General features: G+C 40.0%; 1 protein-coding gene across 5 annotated transcripts; it reads left to right on the plus strand.

The window, feature by feature from the left end:
- usp2a (ubiquitin specific peptidase 2a) lies at positions 1-25,377 on the plus strand. 5 transcript variants are annotated; one of them, XM_049725206.1, is made up of 15 exons: positions 1-200; positions 2,594-2,652; positions 3,356-3,461; positions 8,903-9,719; positions 19,491-19,541; positions 20,297-20,420; positions 20,537-20,648; positions 20,754-20,864; positions 22,015-22,079; positions 22,157-22,260; positions 22,575-22,655; positions 22,732-22,810; positions 23,070-23,174; positions 23,290-23,410; positions 24,033-25,377. In XM_049725206.1, the coding sequence occupies exons 4-15, from the start codon at positions 8,964-8,966 to the stop codon at positions 24,115-24,117; spliced, it is 1,794 nt and encodes a 597-aa protein (XP_049581163.1). In that variant the 5' UTR covers positions 1-200; positions 2,594-2,652; positions 3,356-3,461; positions 8,903-8,963; the 3' UTR covers positions 24,118-25,377. The 5 variants fall into 5 exon arrangements, with proteins under 5 accessions (XP_049581163.1, XP_049581165.1, XP_049581164.1 ...); XM_049725208.2 differs by having other exon boundaries at positions 22,578-22,655; XM_049725207.1 differs by lacking the exon at positions 2,594-2,652.

Raw genomic sequence — 25,377 nt, forward strand, 5'->3', positions numbered from 1 at the left:
TTACTTGCTTGCAGAAACTCTAACTGCATTGAAGAAACGACTGGATTCCAGCATAGGGTTGATTAAACGCCCAGCACTGCGGTCTTCCGTCCAACACCAGCGTCCACTGCAACTTATGTAACGGCGAAGAAATCAGCACAACCCCGCTAACGAGCTACTTTTGGGGGGCGTTTTACTGCCGTCGCATCTCCCACTGCTGGGTGAGTAAATACGGTTACCATCACGCCGATAGAAGCGGGCGTCCAAACCGAGTGCTGAAAACCATGGAAACGTTGCTAAATGAATTCTTAACCTTCCAGACCACACATGTAAACGTTTGCATGAAATACGGCCGATGAATTACTCAAAAAAGTCAAAAAGTTCTGAAAATCGGCGAAATCGGTGCGCCAGCACTTTGCCGATTGTTGGCTTGTTTTTTTTTTTCCCTGTTACAAATGCAATTTTGGGTGCCATTAAAGTTCAGTCAAGGGCTTCAGTTTGAAAGATGGTGCTGCGTGATTCTAACATATAGAACAGGATGTGGCTTAGTAAAGTTAACGCTAGTTACTAAGATACCCCGGGAGCCGTGTTATAGTTGTGTTCAGTCAGTCTCTAAACCGCGAACCATCACTGTATGTGGTTGCATGAAGTCCTGACGCACACGATCCACCTTCCCCGCCCCCCTAGTCTGATATTAGCCGGTACGTTCGAGTAAATGTGTTCTTCATGAATTGGTTGCAATCATTACAAAACTACGGCAAGAATTGACGTCACAACAAGCAGGACTAATCTGACCGAGCACAACACTAGTCATCATCATGTTGTAGATTGTTCGTTTATTGTAGTGCAGGCGATGTTGTGCCATCTTCTTTCCGTGTGCCATGTAACATTACACCGAGTCCAGTGCCTGCTCACCACATTGCCACCGTCCTTTTCCACTCACGTCATTTCTTCTCTGTGGTAGCACAATAGTCGGATTTCACTCCAAAAACTATGTGGTCTGAATCTTGAATCAGGCCCTCCAGTATGGATTTTCCAGACAGATATAAAATATAACTCTTGATACGACTGTTTTTACAATTAACCAATCACATTCAAGATTAAATTAATTGGGAGCCACAATTTATAGTGCATCTGATTAATCCCAAATAGAGTTCATGATGTTCTTAGGTCATCCTGCCTTTTTTGGAGTCAGACAGAGCTTAGGGATATCATTCTTCAACGATATTAGAAACTGGATGTCCATCCAAAACTGAAGAAGAGAATAAATCTGGTCAGGGAGACTGCCAAGAGGCTCATCACCAAAAGTACACAATATCTATCTATAGTGAAACATTGTGGCCGCAGCATCATTCTGTTTTTTCTCTCATCTGAAATTGGAGCCTTAGTCTTGTTAGAAGGATTTATGAATATGTCCAAATACCATTCAGTGTGCATAAAATATTCAGGTTTCTGCTGAAAAACAAAAAGAGCAAAAAGACCACCACAGCATCCAAACTTTATTTGAGAGACATATTTAAATGGTTGCAGGTGTGTGTTGAGTCAGTTTAATAAGAATTTATCATAAATTTGAATGTGACTACTGTAATTTTTTTGACTATAACCTGCACCCAAATATAAACCATACCAGCTAAAATTAGGGGGAAATCCTGTTTTGTTCCGAAATAAGCCGAACTGGACTATAAACCGCAGGTGTTTTAATGTTTAATTTCCATCATACAATATAATAAAGATCATAATAAATCCATAGATAAGTCGCACTGGCTTGTGCAAAAAGTAGCAGCTTATAGTCCAGAAAATACGGTAGATATGTTTAATTCTGAACATAGCTACGTCCATAAAATGGTAAATAAATGTGCAATCACAATTTCTCTCTCAAAAATATTTTTTCAGTTGAGTTGTACAGGTTACAGGTCAAATGAATGGTGGAATTTTTTTTAAATATATACATATTTATCTTGTTATATTTAGTATATGTTGTTAATATATATAAATACATAATTTATTTGTTTAAAAACTTAGAGCTCAAAAACTTAGCATCTTAAGAGAGTTATATAGCCTGTAGTAGGGCTGTCACTATAAATTATTTTTCATATTTCCTAAAAAGTGAGCAAGAGGGGTGTGTGAACACACTGCAGCCATGCTCGGTACATTCATTCACTTAATTTACTTCCTATGGCAACACTTGTTTTGAATTTGAATGACTTGGAAGCCAACCAGCAGACAAGTTATGTTCTGCTTTGGAGGCTCCACTGTTCTTCTGTCCGTGTTATCGCATTTTACCTAGTGGTGTGAAGTTTGAGTTCAGTGCAAATACAGCAGCTATGCGATTTGCAATATCATGGCATTATTTACTGCCCCAAGCTGACTCTTCTTATTGAATTGTATCTCCTGTGAACTGCTGACTTTAGCAGAGTGGTCATCTTTGTTTGTTTGCCCAGCTCGACTTGACTACGGAGAAATGCTGGTTCTTTAAAAGCAAATCGGAATGCGTCCGAGTGTTGAGTGACCCGGCGAGGTCATAGGTGTCTGCTATATTTACCAGCTCTGTAACTTGATCCTTGGCATTCTGGATGACTGTGCTCATACTATCCTCTCACACTCTTTGGGCCAGAGCCTCTCGAGCAGCAGCCCTGTATCTGCCCATTGGTCGGACCGCTCAGAACAACAACGGTGAGGACCTCATACAGCAATGCTTTCATTTCATAGTTATTGTTGTTTTAGGTGCCTGTTTTTCTCAGCTGTTGGCTACGTCTTCCGAACAAAGCACAGTAACGAATCAAGGATGAGGGATTATCTTCAAAAGTTCTTTAGTTTTTCCATCCTAACAATAGACCCCTAACATACTCATGCCCTGAATAGTGAAAGTAAATGATTTCTACCTCTGGTGGAAGAATGAGTCTTGAAAATAATATTTAGCGATATTCTATAACTTTTTCAGATGGAGTCTTGGAATTGTCTTTACCTGGACTTTATACTTGCACTTTTATGGTGATTTGATACATGCATGGCATGCAAGTACATTGTATGTCATTAGCCATAAATAGACATTTGTAGTTGCTGAGCCTGTTGTGAGAGACACAAAGATGAAAACAGTGGGTCTTTGTAATAATTCTTCAAAATAAGGGCCGGGATCCAAAATGACAAATCTATTTTGATTGGGTGGCCGATTGTCTCGGAGACACAACATTGAAATGACTATCAAGCTGTAATAAATTTTCCTCTATATTTCATATCATCATTTTGCGCTATTGCCATGACAATATTAGATGTATTTTTATTAAATTTTGGTCACCTGAGAGGAAATAACCCTGGTCTAAACTTTGTATATGTTGCTGCTTCACAGCCTTGTTTGTGTGTCCTTATGTTTCCTCAGGTGGGATCAATGTCACAAAGCCTGTGAGTGTGTGGACATTGTGGGTCAGTAAAAGCAGGGCAAGTAGCCCAGGAGCCTTCGCAGTCTATGGGAACTGCTACGGCAGGTAACCAGGTCACACACATGATTTTAAAGATTAACACATTCTGTCAGTTCACTGGATGTATGGTGCATGATGTACTAGAGTACTGTCAATATATGTCTAAAGAAAATCAAATTACAGCATTAACGCCAGTGAAATGAGAAATTTCAAAATGCATTTAAATTTAACCTTAATTTGACCATGTTCCACTTTTTAAAATATGGGTTGGACAGTGAGTATTGGATTGGAAATCAAAATTTTCAGGCAGCTATACTCGTCTACTGATTAGCACTTTCTGCACACAAAGCTAAAAAGGAAATACAGAGTGATGCACTAACATGAAGAAGGTAGACTTGTATATACAGTTTCCATGCATGGAAGAAAAAAATGTTTAGTGCCTGATAAATGTTTTAAAATGACTATGAAAATGTACTGGGCTGTGTTTACATCCACAACTGTGCAAATTGCCTGGTTTTTAATTGCGCCAAGCACTGTGTTTCCGGGAGAATACCCAAACTTTGTCGAGCCTGCTTCCATGTAGAGTTTGACAGCTTGCTGCCCTAGATTTGCAATGAGCTTGAAAACAGAGGCCATAGAAAGAACTCGAATTAAATGGAGTAGGGCAACTGTACCAATTCGCTCACTTATGTGGTCGTGTTGACATGGATGGATGGATGGATGGATGGATGGATGGATGGACGGACGGACGGACGGACGGACGGACGGACGGGCGGACGGGCGGGCGGGCGGGCGGATGGATTGATGCTAATGTTTTTTGTCAAATGTTTGTCCATTTTGAAGATCTTTGTATTGGAACTTAAGTTTGCCCTCAGTTTGATTCACTTGAAGTCATAACCAGCTCATTCTAGACTTGAGTGCAGCTAAATACATACGCTGCATTGTGTTGAAACTGTTGCTGGGAATAGTTGGATCGGGTCCGCCTGTGGCTCTTGAGATCAAGTAGCAAAGCCAAGATTGTGAAGCAGTATGCAGCTGATGACTGAAAGCAAGCAATGGGGCGTCAGGGTGGCCTCAGCAATGTCCTGCTCACATTTCAGAATATATTTAGACACTTGTCAGAGCTGAACCCTGCACAGCTCAGAGGCTATCATCAGAACTTTTTTTCTTTTTTATCATTATTATCAGGGGTGTAGATAAGTGGTGTCCAGGTGCTCACTGCACTGGAAACATTAAATTGCATGCATCATTTAGTTTCAGGCCAGTCTTCAAAGTCAAGTTAGCTGCCACGATTGTTTTGAGGCCCAACTTCCTGTGTGGAGTTTGCATGTTCTTCCCGTGCCTGCATGGGTTTTCTTTGGTTATTACAGTTTTCTCTTACATTTCAAAAACATGCATGGTAGGCTGATTGACATCTCCAAATCGGCTGTAGATGTGAGTGTGAATGGTTGTTTGTCTATTTGTGCTCTGCGATTGGCTGGTGACCAGTTCAGGGTGTCCCCGCCTAGTGCCCAAAGTCAGCTGGGATAGGCTCCAGTGAACTGTATTATTTTATTTGGCTGCCATTGTAATCCTGATATGTGGTTGTGATTAGGAAATAAAAAGTGAAAATTGGCAGTGCTTTTCTACCTTTTGTACTCAAATGTTTTCTCATTCACCTACTGATGATATATTTGATATATTGGTCTGTTAAAGAGTCAACAGAAACTCTGTTAATACAAAAACACAAAGGTAGTCATGGAAGCTACAAACTTGCTGAACGAATGAGAATACTCAAGTATCCAGAGAGTGTGTCTGTGTGCTGTTGTTTCCTTGGCTACTCTCATCTCAAAAGGAAAATCCATCGTGTTCTCTAACTGATCCCGATGGCCAAACTTTTAGAAATCCCCCAATCCCAATACCGTTCTTTCTTAAATTTTGAGTTATGTTTTTTTCTTTGACTGTGTCAGGTGCTTGTCCAACTGCTTTATATTAGCCTGTTGTAACACAAATTTGGATAATGACAGAAAATTGATGGATGGATTATTTTATCCATTATTCCATCAATCAGTTGGACAATCCATCAATCAATTGGACTATCAGATAAAATGTCATTTGCGTCAAACATAATCCCCACCCCGGATTACTGATAACCAATTATTTTTGTTCATTTTGTATTATTTGGTGCTAAAAAAAATAAATAAATAAAAAATTGTTAAAAATATCACACAGGCGATTAAGGCGAGGCGATTAATTTAACGGTAAATAGACTGTTATCTACACCCACACGCAGAACAAGTTAATTTTAGGGTTTCAAAAGTATTTGGACATTTGAAACAATAAATAGCAGGAGTGTTCCAACGCCTCCGGAATATCTGGACGTCAAAATCCATCAGCACTCTACATGTCAGTGGTCATCCCTACAGTCACCTACGACTGCGAGACATGGATGAAGACATCAAGCATCACCTCAGATACATCTTGAGGATCTCATGGAGAGACCACATCACCAACAAAGAGTTGATGAGAAGAGCAGGGGTAGCACCACTGTCCGACATAGTCTCGGACAGGAAAAGGAGAATGGCTGGGCACGTACTCCGACTGCCAAGAGAGAGTGTGGCAATGGACTGGATGCTAGAAGGGGGAAAGAGGAAGAGAGGGCGGCCAAGGAAGACGTGGAGACAAACAGCCAAGGAAGACCTGAGAGAGATGGCATGGAGCAAGAAGATCGCCAGTGCAAATGGAGAGAACTTGTCGTCTAATGTTCCAATAGGAACGGGAGGAACTATCTAACTATACATAAAACGAACTCATTTTAAGGAATGCATCAGTATTGGAGTCTATCAGCACATTTTGATTTCCTTCACCTGGAGATTCTCACAATTTGAATGGCTGCTAGCTGGTGTGTCCTTCTGCCGTCACTTTTGTCTTCATTAACTCAAAAGCCTTCTCTATTCGTTTGAGATGTCGGCCATTGAAGAATATTCAATTTGTTTGCTTTTACAATCGCCAGCATAGCCTGGCCTGCATTTGTGATTTAGCCAGCAGTAAACGTTGGCTTATCACCAGAATGCTACCTGCCTGTCGACTCTATTTCTGAATTATTGATAAACATTTGGTTCGAGAGAAAGCCTAAGAAAGGGGAGAGGAGAGAGAAAGCGTCAGACACCTATTAGGAAAGTTGCTTTGGGAAGAACTACTGCTTGTAGGTGTATTCAGAGAGTAGGCAAGTTGCCAAAAGAGCATGAAAGGATATTTTATGCAGTACTAGGACACATTGAGGAAGATATAGAAGAAATAGGAGCCTCCCACAATGAACTCAACACGGATCAGCAACACCAGATACTTTTATTTATTCAAATGCTGCTGCACATGGAGCCAACCTTGGATCAGAGCAGCAACAGGAGTGAGCAGCTGGTCCTCACCTTCAAACAATGTTGGACTCTCCCATTGAAGCTGTGGGAGGGCATACCAATAAGTGTGGAAGGTGTTTGCATTGCACGAGAAGTCAAATGGAGAATCGGAAGACATTACTATATATTATGTTTATTATCTATTTGATTTTGGACACTGAATGTGATTTTGTGAGATTTTTCCTACTTGGCTCTCAGTTCCACAGATCTTCCCTGAGTTTTGTGGATTCATTTCTATGCAGTGAAACCTCACAATTTATTTATTGACGCTGGGATATTTAATTTAATACATTTGACATATTGTACTGAGAAGCCAGACTATTTTCTGTACCATTATCTTTACAGCTCTATGCTTGTCATCACAGCTACCTTTCTTTGTTGAAATCTAACAAATCAAAAGAAAAACTGAAGAAACAAGATTTTTTTTTTTTTTTTCCCCCTCCAAACTGCATTAGTAGCCTCACACTGATCCCACTGTTTGTCTTCTGTAGACCTACTTGACATGCATGTGTAGTATTGGTAATCCAGGCCTTCTGTCATACAAACCATGCACGACAGAACTTGGTTTCATGGCAGCATTGAAAAAGCAATCATAACTTACTTATTTATTTCCATCAAAATTAAAGCATGTCGTAAGACCGAAGTTTGTGGGTGAAAAAAAAGTTATTCCCAGATCCCTTTTTGTTTTTCTTTGACTTGCATGGTTCTATTTTAATGTCCACTAAACATTTACAGCTAAAAAAAATGTTAACAGCCCGAGTATCACTTTCCTTTTAATTTTCGCAATCATGTATAGACAGCCCAAAAACGATCATCTTAATTTACTTTAATTTTAGTTTCCACATGCATCCCTTACTTCAAAATGGAGAATGATTTTAAATGAGCAGCTGCTTGCTGGTGCCTCATGATGCATTTTACACAGATTCATCGCCATTATAATAATTGACTCATGAATTACCAAAATAACAATTTGCGACATGCCAATTTCGATCCGATCGTGACGCCCACCGCCATTTTTTGGTCATTATTGTGTTAAATGCATGCGCACAGGCTACATACGGTCTTCCCATTTGTGTGCAACTCCTCCCACATGACGACCAGGCCAATCTAAATATATTCGTTGTTTACATATTTATTTATTTATTATTTTAGTGTAGCAGTCAGTGTGTATGAGGGAGCCATACGGTAAGAGGTAAATTTAGGGTCAATATGCTGTAGTGTGTTTTAAAACACGAATACATCAAGAGAAACTTTTAGCTGATAACAGTACATTTGTATCGGTTATTCTAGTACATTTAGTTGCAAAAATAGTCTTAATAGAATCATCTCGGCTTGAACAGACATATTACCAGTTGAAGTCATTAGCGGAGTTAAAACAAATATATTTTAAAGTGACATTGTTTAGTTGCCATATGAAGCCATCACGTCCATGATGGTTTTAACGTTGTCTTTGGTTTCTTTGCGTCTTGCACACTCGTCTCCATCCAGACTAAAATTGTCTTCACGCGTCATCACACGCGACTTTTTTACTCAAATTGACAGTTTTAATTTGCACGAATTACAAATTACGTATACTGTTGATTTTAATGACTACATCAGAATATTGTTTGTTTCAACTGAGAAAGAGTTTTCGGAGCAATCAGAAGTGGAGCTCACACACATTTACACACACACACCCAATGGGTGCAATAAATTATAGTATTAATGATTATATAAATAGAAACTAAACGGACAGTTCAACACGAAAAAAAAAACAAACAAAAAAAGAACGTGAGGGTGCTCTGGTCCTATGTCTTCGCATTAAGACGCAAGGCTGTTCCGTGGAAGTCTGCGGGACTTTATTCGGTAGCACTTTTTGAAGTGACGCAATGGGAGGTAATTCACAACAGTGACACGCCTCGGGATTTTATGTGCGCAAATGGCATCGTTGAAATGAAATAAGTTTTGGCTGTTTCAAAAAAAATGACGAGAATGTGTGTAAGTTTCCATTTGATACTTTTTTGTAACAATTTCATCAAATTAATATTGTGTGAGAAGCTGAAATGATTTTTTTTATTATTATTTAAGAGGAGCAGCTAAAGTTATCCCTCTTTTGTGTGTTTGCTGTGCCTGCAGTCAATGCAGTCTTCCACAGTCCCTTTTTTCCTGTGGCTGAGAACCCAGCAGCACCAGCACCATGTCCCACGTCTCCTCCACTGCCAAGCGCTATGCTGGCCCGTCCTACACCAGCCATTACAGCTCCTACAGCTCCCCCTTAACCTCAAGCCTTAGCTCCTACGGTGAGCGGAACAGGTTGTCCTCCTACAAGTCCCCTGCCTCCACTACCTCGTCCTCAGGTTACACATCTTCCAGCTATCTCGGCAGCTCCACGGTTCGCAGCCGGAACTACAGCACCTCCCTGGACCCAGACCGGGGCCGTGTCATCCCACGGACAGACATCCTTGGAAGTAGCAGCAACCGCCGCAGTGAAAGCCTCAGTCGAACCCCTGTCAAGAGCTATGCAGGTTCTGGACTTAGTGGGGGGTCAGCCTACACAACATACAGCTCTTACTCTTCGGCGCAGTCCAGCTACCTCTCTTTATCACCGGTGGCCTCCAGAATGTCGCTTAATCGACGTAAATCATCATCCCAGAGTGACCTAACCAGGGACTTGGCTGCTCTGGGCCTAAATGACACCTCTGCTGCCAGCCCATCTTCCTCCTCCACCGCCTCGAGGAGCTGTCGCTCTCGGACCAGTGAGGTGGCTAACACTTATGGCACTAACTCACCGGGCCCACCACGGAGCACTACTCAGGAGGCCGTTTCATGGAGCTCCACTAAGGAAGGCTGCAGCAGCAGCAGCAGCAGCAGCAGTAGCAGCAGCAGATTACACAGTTCTTCAGTGTGGGAGCCAAGCACGAGTGGAGTAGGTCGCTCCACTCGGGACTCCACGGTAGGACCACCTTTTTTCTTCCTCACACTGAATTGAAATGATCCACTGATGATACTGAGGTCTTCACATGTACAGTCATGTAAATTTGAAGGCAAAGAACAACTGAAATACTAGATCAGATTGGGTTGCCAACTGAATAACAACAAGATAATCATATGCAAACCTATTGTGATTGTTCAAGGCTACGTAGAGTAAGTGGCTGGGAACAAATGACCTCTTAACCCAGGACTTCTTCTGACCCCATGCAATTAGCTAACTCACACCTCCGATGAGCTCAGTCTGTAGGCGTCATCTTTAAACTCTCTATTTGTGACCCAAGCTTCTTCGAGGGCAGAAAACACATAACACATAACCTACTTTCCTCTGAGGTACATTTGATTTGCACATAGTAGTCCTCATCTTTGGAGGAGGGTGAGAAAAGCAAATGTGGGTGGAGAATGAAGGAGAGAAAGAATACATAATATAATATGCAATGTTTTAGTTTGAGAAAAAATTGAAGTGCAGAGGAGCCTGCAACATAAAATGCACAAAAGTGATAACTATTGTGAGTTAAATGTAAATTGAAAAAAAATATGTAGGCAAAGCATGCACTTCATATTTATTTCTATCCATGTCCATAACTTTATATTTATGTGACTTTTATGAATTTATGATTAATTGTATACACGTTTAAATTTCAACAAGCAGACGTTACAGCACTATTGCCGCAATAACTTTAAGCCGCCACTTGATGGGAGTATTGAGCTGTGATTCCCTCCCTGCTTCCTGTCTGTTGACACTCTTACAAGGATGAGGAGTTTTACGTTGTTTTTGGTCTTATTTTTGTTTTATTTTACAGCTGAACAAAATTAATTCACTTCATATATTCCATAGAAAAGGTCACTTTTAAATGAGAACGACTTGGTCCAACCAGGGTGACAAAACAAAATATGTAAAGATATAAACACAATTCATCTATAATGTTGAAGCTAAATATTTATTACCAAAATAATTGCTAAATTTATAAGTATGTTCTAGGATCATTAATTACTAAAATATTCATGATCTTTACTTGAGTAGTATCAGTCACGATAGCAAGTAATAAACATATGCTCATGTTTTGAGCGTTTTCAGAATATGTTCTATATTTTTTGATATTTTTTACTTATTTTCATTTTATCTGTGCCGTGTGCTACTCAGCAACCAGGCTGGTAATAACATATTTCTTCTTCATCATCTGTGGTATTTTGTGGTGACATAAAAAATGTTTCCAAAAAAAACATAGGAGGAATATTAATATTTATCAATGTTGTCATGTTTGACATTTTGAGGGGTAATATTGAGTTTTAACACCACTCTTAAGGTTTATCTACTTAAAAAAAAAAAAAATATATATATATATATATATATATATATATATATATATATATATATATATATATATATGTGTCATGTAAATTCAATTCACCCTTTGCGTCAGAAGGAGCACTGGGCATGGGAGTAAAGCCTCAGAGCGTGTCTTTTGTATTGTCTTTATCTTATAACATGGTTTTGTAACCTCAAATTGACTGATAATAAATTGTCTGACACTCCAACACAGTGGGAGTGTTGCAAAAAGTATAATAATTCGTATAATTTACAATTGGTTACACCAGAAATCAAATTTTACTACCATCTGTTATTAAGGCTCCACACTTTGTTCCGAATACATCATTCTGTTCCCAAAGAATTCCACAGAAGACTTCATTCTGTCCTGGGAGTTTCCCACACATTCCCCGTGTGTGTTTAAAAGCATTTGTCAGCATTTAATGTTCCCCACGGAATGTTGATTTAAAATCCATTGTCAGTACAAAGTCATCAGTTGCACCTCACAACGTATATGTGTTGTTGTTTTCTAATCCAGTTGACAAAATGCAAATCAGTACCAAATCTGTCCTCTAAAATCAAATTGCAGAGACTCTCATTCAGACCTATTTGTTAAGCCGTCTTTTCAGATCTTTGGCTCCAATACTCTGGCGTAAGCAAGAATCACGCATACAGTATATGCTATATTTTCTTACATAGGAGTTCCCGTGGAGCAGATTCTTGTCTCCTACATATAGGGAGGTGAAATATTTGTCTATTTGTTGTGCACACAAATAGATTGTAACATGAGATTCCTGTTGGGAACACTACACGTCCTCTCCTGAAGATTACCCAGACACAACAATTGTGCAATCATTGTAATTTACAATGTATTCAGTAGATTTTCAAATGAAATTTGATGATAAACCTTGGCCCCTTGGGATTGATAGTTTATTGCAAAAGCTCTCTTGACTCATTTTCAGTCAAACATGTTTGGGATTGATAGCTTTTTGCCAAGCTCTCTTGATCCATTTTCAGTCAAACGTGTTTGTCATTTGACCATGTGACAACACTGAAAGAACACAAACACGACGCCCAAATTAGCAGTGTACGTAAACACAGTATCATTTGTCAAAAATTGCCTTGAATATATCTGAGAATTGCAAAACATAAACAACCCTGTATTATAAATCACAGCAATATTACTTCCTGGTATTACGTCCTAATTTTATGGTGTGGTGGAACTGAATGACATAAAAATATTATTGCTTTCCAATGATAGATAGATAGATAGATAGATAGATAGATAGATAGATAGATAGATAGATAGATAGATAGATAGATAGATAGATAGATAGATAGATAGATAGATAGATAGATAGATAGATAGATAGATAGATAGATAGATAGATAGATAGATAGATAGATAGAGTTTCAGTAGTGTGTGAAAGTCCTACACAGGATCACTTGCATTTTGTGTGTAATTTAAAAGCTAATGCGTCATCTTGCTCAGAGTTGGTTAAGTGTAGGTGTCTGCCATGATTAATCCATACCCGTGTGGTCTTTGACCATAGCCTGAAGCCAGCCCCCCCTGCTGAGGTCTTTACATCAGTGCGGAGGAAGCTGGTCTCTGACGTAACGGCTTGGCCGAGGGCGGGCGATGACGCGTGTGGTAGGCAGGCTCTGTTTAGGGGCGGATCGAGCGTGCTGTCAAACGGAATGAGATTCATATTCATAGATAGTGCTCTGTTTATGTGGACGCTGGAGTAATAGCGGATTTGTGTGTGGTTTATTTCTATTGTGCTTTACCCCCCCACACCCTCTCGTAAATTCACAAGGTGCGATTACTATAAAGAGGAGGTTTTGGAAGCGCTATCCATTCGGCGTGTTGCTGTTTTAATGAATGACAGCGCGCGACAGAACACGACAGTTTTTGTAGCTAGCAGAAGCGCGTTCGAGACAACCGGCACTCGTCGACTCGCGTCTGTGAGCCCCGGCTCCATTCTTCCTCAGCATGCCCAGCATGAGACAGACATACACGGTGACCGTACCCGAGGAACCACCGGCAGCCGCGTTGCCGTTTCTTAAGCAAGAGATGCGGAGAAAAGGCAGCATGTCAGGGTCGGTGCTGGTCTCAGCATTCGTGGGGCTCCTCATTAACCAAGCCAAGGTAAGAAACGAACGCAGCGACCACTACGTTCTTGTTAAGTCACACAACGTGTCCGTTGAATTTGTGCAAAGGTGTTTTTGTTTTTTTTTTGTGAAGGCGTCACGTTTGAGTAAATATATAGTAAATAATGGTTTTCTAGTTCGAATCAAGCAGTTTTGTTGCGAGGATCAGTAAATCCATGCTTTACGAGGTTGGTAATTCATAAAAGTCACATTGTCACGATTGCTTGGGCGTTATGTATTCCGCCGAAAACCGTGTCAGGTTAACGTTAAAGTGAGTCATTTGCAGAGGTAAGCCGCTGTGTTAAGCCGCTGTACGCCACGGTGCCAGGAGCTAACAGTAGGCCCGCACTAGCAGGTCACTGCTTATATAACCGCGCTTAATCCTCACCATAGGGCTGGCTACACTACAACTGCTCTTACTATACTGCTCTTATCTGCGAGGCTCTTTGCTTGCTGTTCATTGACCATAAAGAGAGAGAAAGAGAAAAATAAATCAATCAAACAGGGATTCCTTTATACTTTTGGTGTATTGTAAAATGTACAGTTGCCAAATATGATATCATGTACTATAAATATTCATTCTAATTCATGATCAATGACAGAACTGAGTTGTACTCTCGTGACATGGGGGAGGGACATGTTCCGTCATGTTTACTTGATAACATTTGTACTCAAATCTCTCAGAGGGACACCAGTGGTGTGTCACCAACTGTGTGCCACCTGGCTAGAGTCGCTTTTGTAACCTCTGCAGTTATATTGTGGAAGCATTCATGTTACAAACACGTAATGTCTAATAGTGTATCTCATCATTATGTGGTGCATTAAATTTGACCGTTGGGGTGCAGTCAGTGTGTTGGTTAAGGTTTAAAAGCCTAATTAACACACACGTTATGTTGCCATAAAATATATCCAGTTTAACATAGTAACTAGTCATTTGTATGAATCAAACCTCTGCTTGGGTTAATGTAGATATATACTTAAATGCCTCGGGTCAATTTGAAATTGTTTGCTGTTCCTGATGAAATAAACATCAAAACAGTTGGGGTTTGACAACTCTATTGTCATAAGGGAAAAGAAAGTTGCAGTGCGGTGTTGAAAATGTGCCAGCTTCTGTTATGTAATGTGAAATCATATTAGTGTGGCCTCTGGAGCTAGCCAGTGATTTCAGCTTGGTTGGCACGCTTAATGTTTTGTTGTCACTGTGCACCTGCCCCTCCCCCTGCACTGTCAAACACCTTCACCGCTCCCTCCCCGTCCACAACCAGCGTGGCAGGGGAACGTGCTATGTCCTCCCTCTGGCGTGTGTGCGTGTGTGTGAGAGGTTGCCTATCTGAGACATGTGCATGCAGCTACATGAGGGTGTGTACAGTGTGCGTGTATGTTTGTTTCTGGACATGTGCAGCAAGCCCCACGGGACACTGGCATTGAAGACGAACAACTACATTCTGTTTGATAAGCATCGATAACTCTGTGTCTTACCTCTGGATTTGCCTATTGATGATATGATTCATAATGATAATAATAATAATATAACCTACATTTGTGAGATTTTGATATTTATAAGCTGAAATGTATCATAATATCTTAGTTTACGTCGTAAACTAACTCATTTGTTTCACGGGCCGCATTGTAGTCATAGCTTCTTTCGGAGGGCCATTATGACTGTCAACCCAAATAAATGTATGAGCACCTCATATTATATACAGTAAAAGCTACAAAACAAACTGACAAATAACTCATTTTCAAATCAGAAGAGTAAAAACTAGTCAAATATTTTTAAAAGAAAGACATTAAAAGTGAAGACAATTTGCAATTCTAGTAATGACACACGAATTTGATGCACAATTTGTCTTTGCGGGCCACACAAAATGATGTTGCAGGCCGTATGTGGCCCCCGGGCCTTGAGTTTGACACCAGTGGTTTGCATCGATTTGTTAAACAAAATGCTTTGTAACAAAACTGCCGTAAGAGAAACGCTCCAAATATATGTGTGAAAAGAATATTGCTTTTCCCCATGAGGGTTTCCTGAACAATAGTCCGAGGTTCACTGCATGTAGTTTTCTTTTAATTAGGATTGATTCACAGTCGAATGATATTCATTATTACCCGATGGCCATCTTTCAAGTAGAGTCACATGTAAGTAGTTGTGAATGGCAAGAGGATATCAATATCCAATCCGTCATAATATGTACCACACAAGGCAATGTAACCAGTGGCTGCATTTCATATGTGGTGCATGGTGCGTACCCAATAATAAATAGGGTATTTCCTGGGCATCATATTTTCTAGTACGCACACTGCATTCACTCCAAATTGGTAATTCTGTCTTTTAAATGAATAACACAGCCATGCATACTTAATACAGTCGGAATTTTAGCCTAGAAAAATAACATGATTTATCGCTTTCTCATTGATGAAGTGTTACAGTACTGTGTTGTGATTAGTTTTGCAGTATACTGCAAACTCATTAAGGCCAAGAAAAGTAGCCATTCTTCTTAGTAGGATTGTGCTCTTTACTTGCTTGCATCAGAAATTGTGTAAATGCGTGAGACGTTGAGCCGAGCTGGTACAACAAATACGATGCCTGATGCAACCATCTGTCTGTTTTCAAGGGTAAAAAAAGACACCTTTCCCAGAAAGTGTTCTTGCGAGCATTCACTTGCTCCCTCTCATGTGCACGTACGCACATTCACACAAGTGCTACTTGTACACACGTGGGAGTTTTGACTTAACATTAGCAACATAAGTAGCCTCAGAGGGGAAGAGAGATATTGTTGACCATGCCCTGCTGCCAAGGTGAGAGAGGCAAGTCAGAACAGATTGTTCTGTTGCTCTGTCTCATGCTGTTTTGCTAGCCGATCCGCTGGTGGTGGTGGGCACTGCCAGGTGGACTAAGGCATTCTGTTGTTTGCTTTGCACACAAGCATATTAGAGAGGTGGGAAACTGTCACCTGTTAGTTCCTTCATACAGGGATTTTCAACCGGTTTTGTCCAAGGCACCACCATTATAACAACGAAGCCACTCGGGGACCACAGCTTTGGCGGAATATTATTTCGTTTCGCACCGAAGGAGGATAGACCTATATAGGCTATTTATTTGCATCTGTAAGTCTAAGAGTTTGGATGGGTAAATGATTGACAAAATTAGCTAGAATATAAATCAAGTCCAAATAATATATTGATTTTAGTTTTAAAAATGTTTTCCACTTCCAATTTCGTGGACCACTGCAATACCGCCACGGACCACTCGAGGGTCGCGGACGACAGGTTGACAATCCCTGCCTTAATATGTTAGGTGACACATGATGACAGTTTTGCCAAGATGGCAACAAGCTATCAGTTATTGTTGTCATAATTTATTAACTTAATTATTGAATTAAATTAGCAATTTTTTGCAATAAAATGAAATATATGAATATCCTGGGCTTCGCTGGTGACCAGTCCAGGGTGTACCCCTTCTCTCACCCAAAGTCAGGTGGTACATGCTCTAGCTGACCTGCAAGTACAAAATAGATGGGTGAATACATTTTCTGGATAACGAACGCAACCAGAAAACTGTGTTCAATATTTTTGTTCAAACTAAAAATGAATTGAGACCAATTTAATTTTCTTTGCATAGATTACCCCTATTATTGGATTATTCCTGTATACCTATTATTCCTTTCATACTGGTGGCTGAACTCGTAGCCAAGCAGCAAAGTGATTCATTGATTAAAAAGGCTGACTGTAAAAAGCATGTTAGGGAACACACCTTGCTACGACCTTGCTGTGATCCATTTCCTCCACTCCAAACTAACCCTCCAGCAGATTTTGATCTTTGAATTAAGAGAGCACAATGATTGGACAGATTATACTTATTATACCTTCACGGTCGGGTACCGGCCGAAAGGACATTTTGTTATGTCCCTTATTTCCGTTCAACCTGATTCCTGGAATGCCTTTCTGTTCCCAATGCTTTTAGGCTAAAAGGGGCCGTGTTTCTAAAGTAGTTCAGCAGTAGCCCAGGGTGCTTTACGGCATTTATGAATGAAGCATTTATATTAAGTCTCCCGGCGGGCCACCTCTGCAGTGTGCAGTATGTATACATCTGCCTGTTCACATGGAACTACTGGAATGTGAGGTCATATGATCCCTCTTATGATTATCACTTATCTTTCTGTCCATGCATCATTCCTTTCGAACTGTAGTTTCAATTTACAACTATGGGAAATTTTGAGTCTTCACAAAGGTGTGAGGCAGCCTGAGTGCCTAAAGAAAACCCATGTAAGCAATAAATATTAATCATGTGACCATATTACCGTATGTTCACATATTACAAATGTGTTTATTTACATGATAGGGATATAATTCATGGTTTTCATTTTGTAATGTTGCTGATAATACTGCTCCCTGCCCACAGCCAAAGCGTGTGTACACGAGTTTAATCCACCACACACACACACACACACACACACTATTGCTGCTTTAAACTGCTTACGTCTGAGAATCATTGGAGCATTTGCATAACGGAATTAGCTGTCATTATGGTCATGCTACTGACTGGGATCAGAGCAAGAGCCAGCGATTCCCATTCATGTCCCAATCCTTTTTGATGTGCTACTTAGGAAATGGATATTGAAGTGTAATTGCATTTTCTTTTGTGTCACATCCTGTCATTAACATTGAAAGGCAGTTTCAATCACCTTAGTAAAAGCTGCTGGATTTTTTTCACCTTGGAAGTGACCTAGTTCATATTACAATTTACGTAACAACTGCAATAATTCTGACCGTACATTACTGAGAAAGATTATCAATGTAATGAATTACACATCCTCAGTGATGTTGTGAAAGTTTCTTTCTGTCACTTAACATAAGGCTTAAGATAAAAAATATTTGCTTTGTATTCTGGTCTAATGCCAATGAAGCTTCAATTTTTTTTTTCCATTGAAGGCTTGTAAATCACATACACTGCATCACACATACTCCACTCTCAGCTGCCTCACTGTAATGTCCTCTAACACTGCATCCTATTAAAAAAAAAAAAAAAGATAAGAATAGCGTTGCTACAGAGACAGAACAGGGATTTTTTTTTCCCCTACCTGTGACGTCAGCTCGGCTTAGCATCAGCCAATAGCAAGAAGACGAGGCGGCACAATCTGGCCATGGCATCAGTCAGCACAGTGTAACCAGCGTGCATCTGTGGGTGCATGTGCTGATGGGGTACTGTGTCTTATGAAATACAATTTAAGGTGTCCAAACAGGATTGCCATGATGGAGCCTTTATTGAGTCTTGTCACACAAATGCTTGGTGAAAATGCTCCATGCACGCACCACCATCTGTGGACAACCATGAAAACAATTCACCATCATACTGCAAACATCAGTGGTCAGGATATGACGCTTAATTTATTTTAGTAAGAGCATTGTGTTGTGCTCCAAATGTTTTATGATCATTTTTACATGAGAATTTTCACGGTATTACATGATCATTTTTATGTGTTTTTTATTTTTACTTTTTTTCCTGGAGTGGCAACAATACGCTTCTGTAGATGTCTGTCCTGAAAATGTGACTTCAAGCTCGGCATCTTAGAACAGGGCACATTCCTTATCCACCCCCTGACTTTGTGTTAGCTCCAGCCATTCAATTATGTAACAACTGCACTTGTGTAATGGAATTGAACAGCATTATGTGACAAGTTGTACAATTTTGCATTCTGTCAAGACTGTGAACATGTGCCAATACAACACATAAAAAAAGCCTAAATCCTGATTTCATTTTGAAAATGCTTATGGGTTGAAGCTACTGGATAGAAATTGCTCAAGGCTATGACATTTTCTGGTATTTTCTGTTGATGACCAGAACTCTGCAATCTGAGAGGGTAAAAAGACCCCCCCCCTTCCCCCAATTGCGTCACTCACTTAACCGTCATTTACCAACACAACATCCAGACATCCCTCTTGCCATCCATTTTCTGAAGCTGAAGCCTAGTGCTGCAGACTTCAAGTAATCATTGCTTAGATTCATTTTACCAATGTTTCTATTGCAAAAAAATGCAGTATACGTCAAAGCATTTGGAACATAAAATTAAATGATCAGTATTATAGTATGTGTGCAAAATTTTTTACCAAAAACAAATGTATGTATAAAACATCATTCAAATGTTTATTTTCACTATATATATCATTACAATACAGTACATTGTTTTATTTATAAAAAATAAAAAAACACTATAAACTTGTCAAATCATAAATATGCCTTCAAGGATTTTGATCTTATCTCTGTGTGATGTTTTCCAGAACTCAAAAAGTGCCCAGGGACTGGTTGGACTGAAAAATCTGGGAAACACAGTGAGTACAGCTTCCATTTACAGTAGAAATCATTTGACATGTGTATCTAGTAAAGTGAGAAATTGTACAGACTTGCAGTTAGTGTGGTATATGTTATCGCTTTGTTGACATCCGCCCACGCCAAAGTGGGGGGTCTGAAAGACTATCTGCTAGGCAACAGGCTTTTGTAGGGTTCCTAAAATAAATGGGATTTGTGTGTTGCTCTTTTTGTGAGGTTAGCTCATCGAGCACTCTGAACTCTTGGCCACGGAGCACTCTTTCTCTTTGCCTTTTACCGGTTTGAACCTGCCAAAGTGCATATTGCCTTTGTGCCTGTGACCACAGCAGCAGTGTATGCTGTAGAAAACTTTTGTCTACATGAGAACATTGCGGCTGGAGGTGTTTATTTTGTGCCATCTATCGCAAACTGGATGAATGTCCAGTTTTTAGGTGTATACAATATATCAGATATCTGCTAGTTACTAATTTGGATTCACACAGGTAGAGACACTGTCTTCCGGCAGCTATCCATTATCTATTACTTAGAACTTTGCATGTTAATTTGAAAAATACAAATCTTGTCCATCGTTCACATCAACACACTCTAGTTACATTGAAATTTGACTCAAGAATGAAAAAGATGTTTTGAAGCACTGATGAAAACCTGTTGATAGAGGGCACATTTTCAGATTGGTGCATCAGGGGATATTAGCAGCTCAACATGTGACTGTCCAACTTTAAGGAAATCTGACATTTTATTTTGCTTTCTTTTGTAGTGTTTCATGAATAGTATCCTGCAGTGTCTCAGCAACACACACAGTCTGCGAGACTACTGCCTGCACAACTCGCACCGCAGAGACCTTAACAACAACAGCCGCACCAACACGGCCCTCATGGAAGGTGAGAGAGACTCGGAGCTCAGACAGAAACGTGTTCCCACTCTTAAACTTTGGCTTTGATTTCAGTTTCTCCATTTGCAGTTAGATTACATTTTATTATTGTGTCTATGTTGGTAGAGTTTGCCAAGCTGATACAAACCATGTGGTCGTCAACCAGCAGTGAAGCTGTCAGTCCCTCTGAATTCAAAACTCAGATCCAGAGATACGCTCCCAGATTTGTGGGATACAAGTAAGGCTTTTTTTTTTTCATATTTGTCTTGTGTATTCCTGTGGGTTTGTTTGTCAAGCAGTGAGTCGAGGTCATTGGCATTGAATTATTTATTGTCTTCTCCAGCCAACAGGACGCTCAAGAGTTCCTGCGCTTCCTCCTGGACGGCCTGCACAATGAGGTCAACAGAGTGACGGTCAGGCCGAGAGGCACTGTCGAAGATTTTGATCACCTTCCGTAAGTATTGTGAGAGACAACCAGCATAAAATGCATGTTGTCTCCCAACGAGGCACAATCTTGTCCATCACTCATGAGCCCTGTTAAAGCGGAAGTCAAATCCAAAACTTTCTTTGCAATATGTTGTGCTCACGCTGGATGGCATTCTGGTTAATATTGTGTTTATTAAATAAGAATTAAGGTAAAAAAACATGCTCTATCCATTTCAGGGGGTTGCCATTTTGTCCTGTACTGCTATCTGCTGACAAATAAAATTGATGTCAAAATGCCTTTCAAATGTCATGTGACCAAACTTAAAAAACAAGTGAGCCGTGTCATTTGTAAGCTGAGCCAATGGGCATTGTGACATCAGTTTCAGTCAACAGCAGATGGTAGCCCCTTGAAGGGGATAAAAACAGGCACATTTTCCCCTCAATTCTTATTACACAACCGTAATATTAACTAGCATACTGGTTTAGACGAGTGGGGCACTTACATAATGAAAAACTATAGTAATAATAATCATCATCGTCTTCATACTTCAATAATAGTAATAATACTTCTGCTTTGAAAAAAAAAGTTTTCAGTTGGAAAATTTGATATTGAATATAATTAATGAAATTTGTTGATTTTTTTTAAATGTGGCAATCAGGAACTTGTTGAATAATAAATAAATGTGTGCCCCAAATAATAATAAAAAAAATCTAATGTACAATATACCAATTGTCTATTCAGTTTCAGAAGGAACTTCCAAAAAGTTCAGTTTTTTAATGTCATTAGTATTTAGCATCCAACATTTTAAAATTAGCTGTAGGTGAAATGTAAACATTTGTTAGTTTTTGTGTGTATTTGTAACACATGATGCAAACTGTGTCACGGAGCAGTAATTGAAGGCTATGTCGGTTTCTGGGTCTGCGCTGGTCAGATTAATGCCCTAATTCTTTTTGGATATTATTATACATTACCTAACTGTTAGTTTAAGGGTCAGTGTTAATCTGTGCAACTTCTCTCTGCTGTTATCAAAATGTATAACATATATTTATAAGAAAGTGAGTTTGCAAGGGCAGAGCTTCTGTTACGGTATTGCAGGACTTTTGCATTTGGTTACATGGCTATGTAATATTCCATGTACAGTCTGACATTAACAGTGGATTGCATTGTTCATTATCAGGGATGAGGAGAAAGGGAAGAAGATGTGGAGTAAATACCTGGAAAGGGAAGACAGCAAAATTGTTGGTAAGCTGAACTATATCATTTAAGCATCAATGGCCCAATGCAGATGAAGCTGAGGTGTGCAATCTTTTGTCTTTCAGACTTGTTTGTAGGGCAGCTCAAGAGCTCTCTAACCTGCAGCCATTGTGGTTTCTGCTCGACTGTCTTTGACCCTTTCTGGGATCTGTCCCTGCCAATTGCTAAGGTTTGGACACTCAATATGCCACACAATGAGTGCAGGGATGTTTTATTATCGTGCCCCACCTTACTCCCATTTAAACACACCCTTGTTATTGAATTGCAAACAAAAATGCCCCTAGGTACTTCTCATCTATCAACTTTACTCCTTGACCCCCAAAGCTCCAACAGAGATGTTTTAAATTTGAAAATAATACAGTTCATGAGATCTGAAAGAACATCTTATTTCAAACTCTAATTTTCCTCTCTGAATCTGTTTGTGTATTTGTGTGTTTGTGTGTGTTTGTGCGCTAATGTCAACGCATCTATGCTTACACTCAGAAGGGCTACGGTGAAGTGAGCCTCATGGACTGCATGCGGCTCTTCACCAAAGAAGATGTCCTCGATGGAGATGAGAAGCCGGTACGTTTCAGTACAGAACAGCGTCGTACTTTCTTTTATGCCAATACTTAGTTGCATTGTTTGGTTTTTGCTACAGACGTGCTACAAGTGCAAAGCAAGAAGAAGATGCACCAAGAAATTCACCGTACAGAAGTTCCCCAAGATCTTAGTTCTGCGTATCTTTCTGCTACACTTTTAGTTAGACCTGAAAGCTTGGAGAGTGTTTGCTATGTTCAATTATGTACATAATTCAAGCACAATTCGTCAACCCAAAGATTTTCTCTTGTATTTGACTGCAATCAAATGTTTAAGTGTATTGATCAACACCTGTGATACCACTAACAATAATTTATAGTTAGATAATATTTGGCATCAGTGCTGTAAAGAAGTGTTTTAAAGACAGAAAACATGCCTCCTTGACTCCTCGGTATGCAGACCTCAAACGCTTCTCGGAAGCGAGGAGAACCAGCAAACTGTCAACCTTTGTCAACTTCCCCATGAAGGATCTTGACTTGCGAGAGTTCGCCTCCGAAAACAGCAGTAAGTTTGTAAAGAAAATAGCCTACTTCTCAAAAGTTGTAATTCAAGTATATATATTTTTTTTGTTAAGGAAAAAACCCCAAATTTTTTGCCCTTGTTTTCTGTTGTCTTTTAGTCAATGCAGTGTACAACCTGTATGCTGTGTCCAACCACTCAGGCACGACAATGGGGGGTCACTACACAGCCTACTGTCGCAACCCTACATCTGGGGAGTGGTACACCTTCAATGACTCCAGGTATGCTTGAACCCTTAACTTTGGACTTAAAAAAAGAGACCTTTATGAAGCATGTGATGACTAGAAGAGTGCTTCATTTGCATATTTCAGACAATAACATCCCTTGAGTTATTGTTTAAGATGATTTCTGCACACCTCTATTCCTAGGAAGTTTTACCACTCAAGTAAATGACAAAATGCTTGAAAATGTTAAGCAGTTTTATTCATCCAACATTGATCTGTCGATGCTACTTTAATTTTCCCAACATGGGCCACAAGATGCTGTAAATATTGGGCTTGTTTCATAATAACTTAGCTCATAGCTCACAGCTATCTGCTGCCATCTTGTGTCCAAACTGCACGACTTTTCTTTCTTTGGCCGAGGTCTGTCTTTTTACATGGTTCAGGTTGTGTCATGTCAACTTTGTGCAGCTTTAATAATTAAGACCAATAATAAGTTTACTCTGTACTTTCGTGTTTGAAGCTGTTGATCAATGAGATTTATAATGGCTTGATATATGAAGCATAAATTCTTAAAACTGGAGTCACTCCTGAACGAATGAGAGATGGCCAATTGGATCCAGGTTAGCTATTCATTCACAGGAATCCACGTAATGAAACGGTGACACTTCTCCCTCTCCAGAGTAACGCCAATGTCCTCCAGCCAAGTGCGCAGCAGTGACGGCTACGTCTTGTTCTACGAGCTGGCTTCCTCCTCGCGCATGTGAATCCTGGCAGGCGACAATAGGCCGCAGCACCACTCTTGACAGACAGTCGGATGGAAAACGAGCGACGTCGTGCGCACAAAGGCTTGCATCCACCAGGATGGAGGCTGCCTTTCAGCAGAGACGGCGGGAGAAGGGACACACAAGAGAACGTGATCACCAGCCCTTCTTTTGCTCTCGTTGTCTGTTCTCACCGTTTTCATCCAGGGTAGAGATGTGTGTGTATGTCTAGTATGTGTGTGTGGGTGTGTGTTAGACGGACACAGGGCAATAATCCCATTGACCCGAGGAACCCATGAACCTACATCTCCCAAGTCTTCTCTATGCACCACAAGCTCAACTCCTGACCGCCTTTATTTTTTCTTGGTTGCCTCAAAGCGTTCAAATGACTTGCAAGTTTTTGGGGATCTTTTCTGCGTTGGAGAGTTTTTGTTGTTATGTTGTTATTTGAGGTTGGAAAATCGTTTTAGCACGTCATCTTTGTCGCTATTTTGGCAGCAAAGTTGCATTCTCGTCAGGGTTGGCTCAAGGTTCGATTTGTACTTTTCTTGTCACATGTGCGACAAGAAAAATCACAAAAACTGTTGGCGGAAATCTGGAGAACGTTTTGCAAGCATTTGCAACCTTGAACAAACTCTGACCTAACACGCATTTTGCTACCTTAGCCAGTAGTCACAAATGTTCTCCCCTCAGTAGGCCGAAACCGTCCTCACTTTGTGACTGTAACAGGAATAGTCAGCCCACTGGCCACTTCCACTGTACCAAAACACTCCTTTGTTTTTGACAGCATCATCTTCACTAATTTTGCTTTAAATATGACTGCGAGGCCGGTGGCACTCTGAGTGTCGTATGTTTGAACTAGTTTTTCTCACAAGGTTGTTATCCATCCTTGCAAAGTGTGAATGAGTGAATGACCTGGCATCTGATATGGATTCATCAATACGATAAAAGTAAAGCTTAATTCCTCATCACTCCATATGAGATCTTCCTCTCCTGTTTCATGCCATTGAACAACAAGGAAAGAATGTTTAAAGAAGACAAAAAATTGATCTGTATATTTTTATAGCCTGATGCAATATAGAGAATGTACAACTCAATGGTGCTGAAGCTGACCCATAACTGTTTTCATTTGGTTTCGTTACCAGATTTCAAGAAGAAAAAAGATATTTATGCTTAAAAGGATGTTGTAATGATACACTTTTTAACAGTGGCAGTCAAAAATGAGTAAATATGGATATATATGAATAAAATTCCACAAAACCA

The sequence above is a fragment of the Syngnathus scovelli genome, chromosome 7, assembly GCF_024217435.2.
Source record: "Syngnathus scovelli strain Florida chromosome 7, RoL_Ssco_1.2, whole genome shotgun sequence".
NCBI classification, from domain to species: Eukaryota; Metazoa; Chordata; class Actinopteri; order Syngnathiformes; family Syngnathidae; genus Syngnathus; species Syngnathus scovelli.

Bases quoted from the DNA above. Each gene is read 5' to 3' on its own strand.
- usp2a (XM_049725206.1), top strand. From the start codon at position 8,964: ATGTCCCACGTCTCCTCCACTGCCAAGCGCTATGCTGGCCCGTCCTAC. The intron at 9,720-19,490 runs GTAGGACCACCT...GATGTTTTCCAG, and splicing joins GCTCCACTCGGGACTCCACG to AACTCAAAAAGTGCCCAGGG. The intron at 22,656-22,731 runs GTACGTTTCAGT...TTTTTGCTACAG, and splicing joins TCGATGGAGATGAGAAGCCG to ACGTGCTACAAGTGCAAAGC.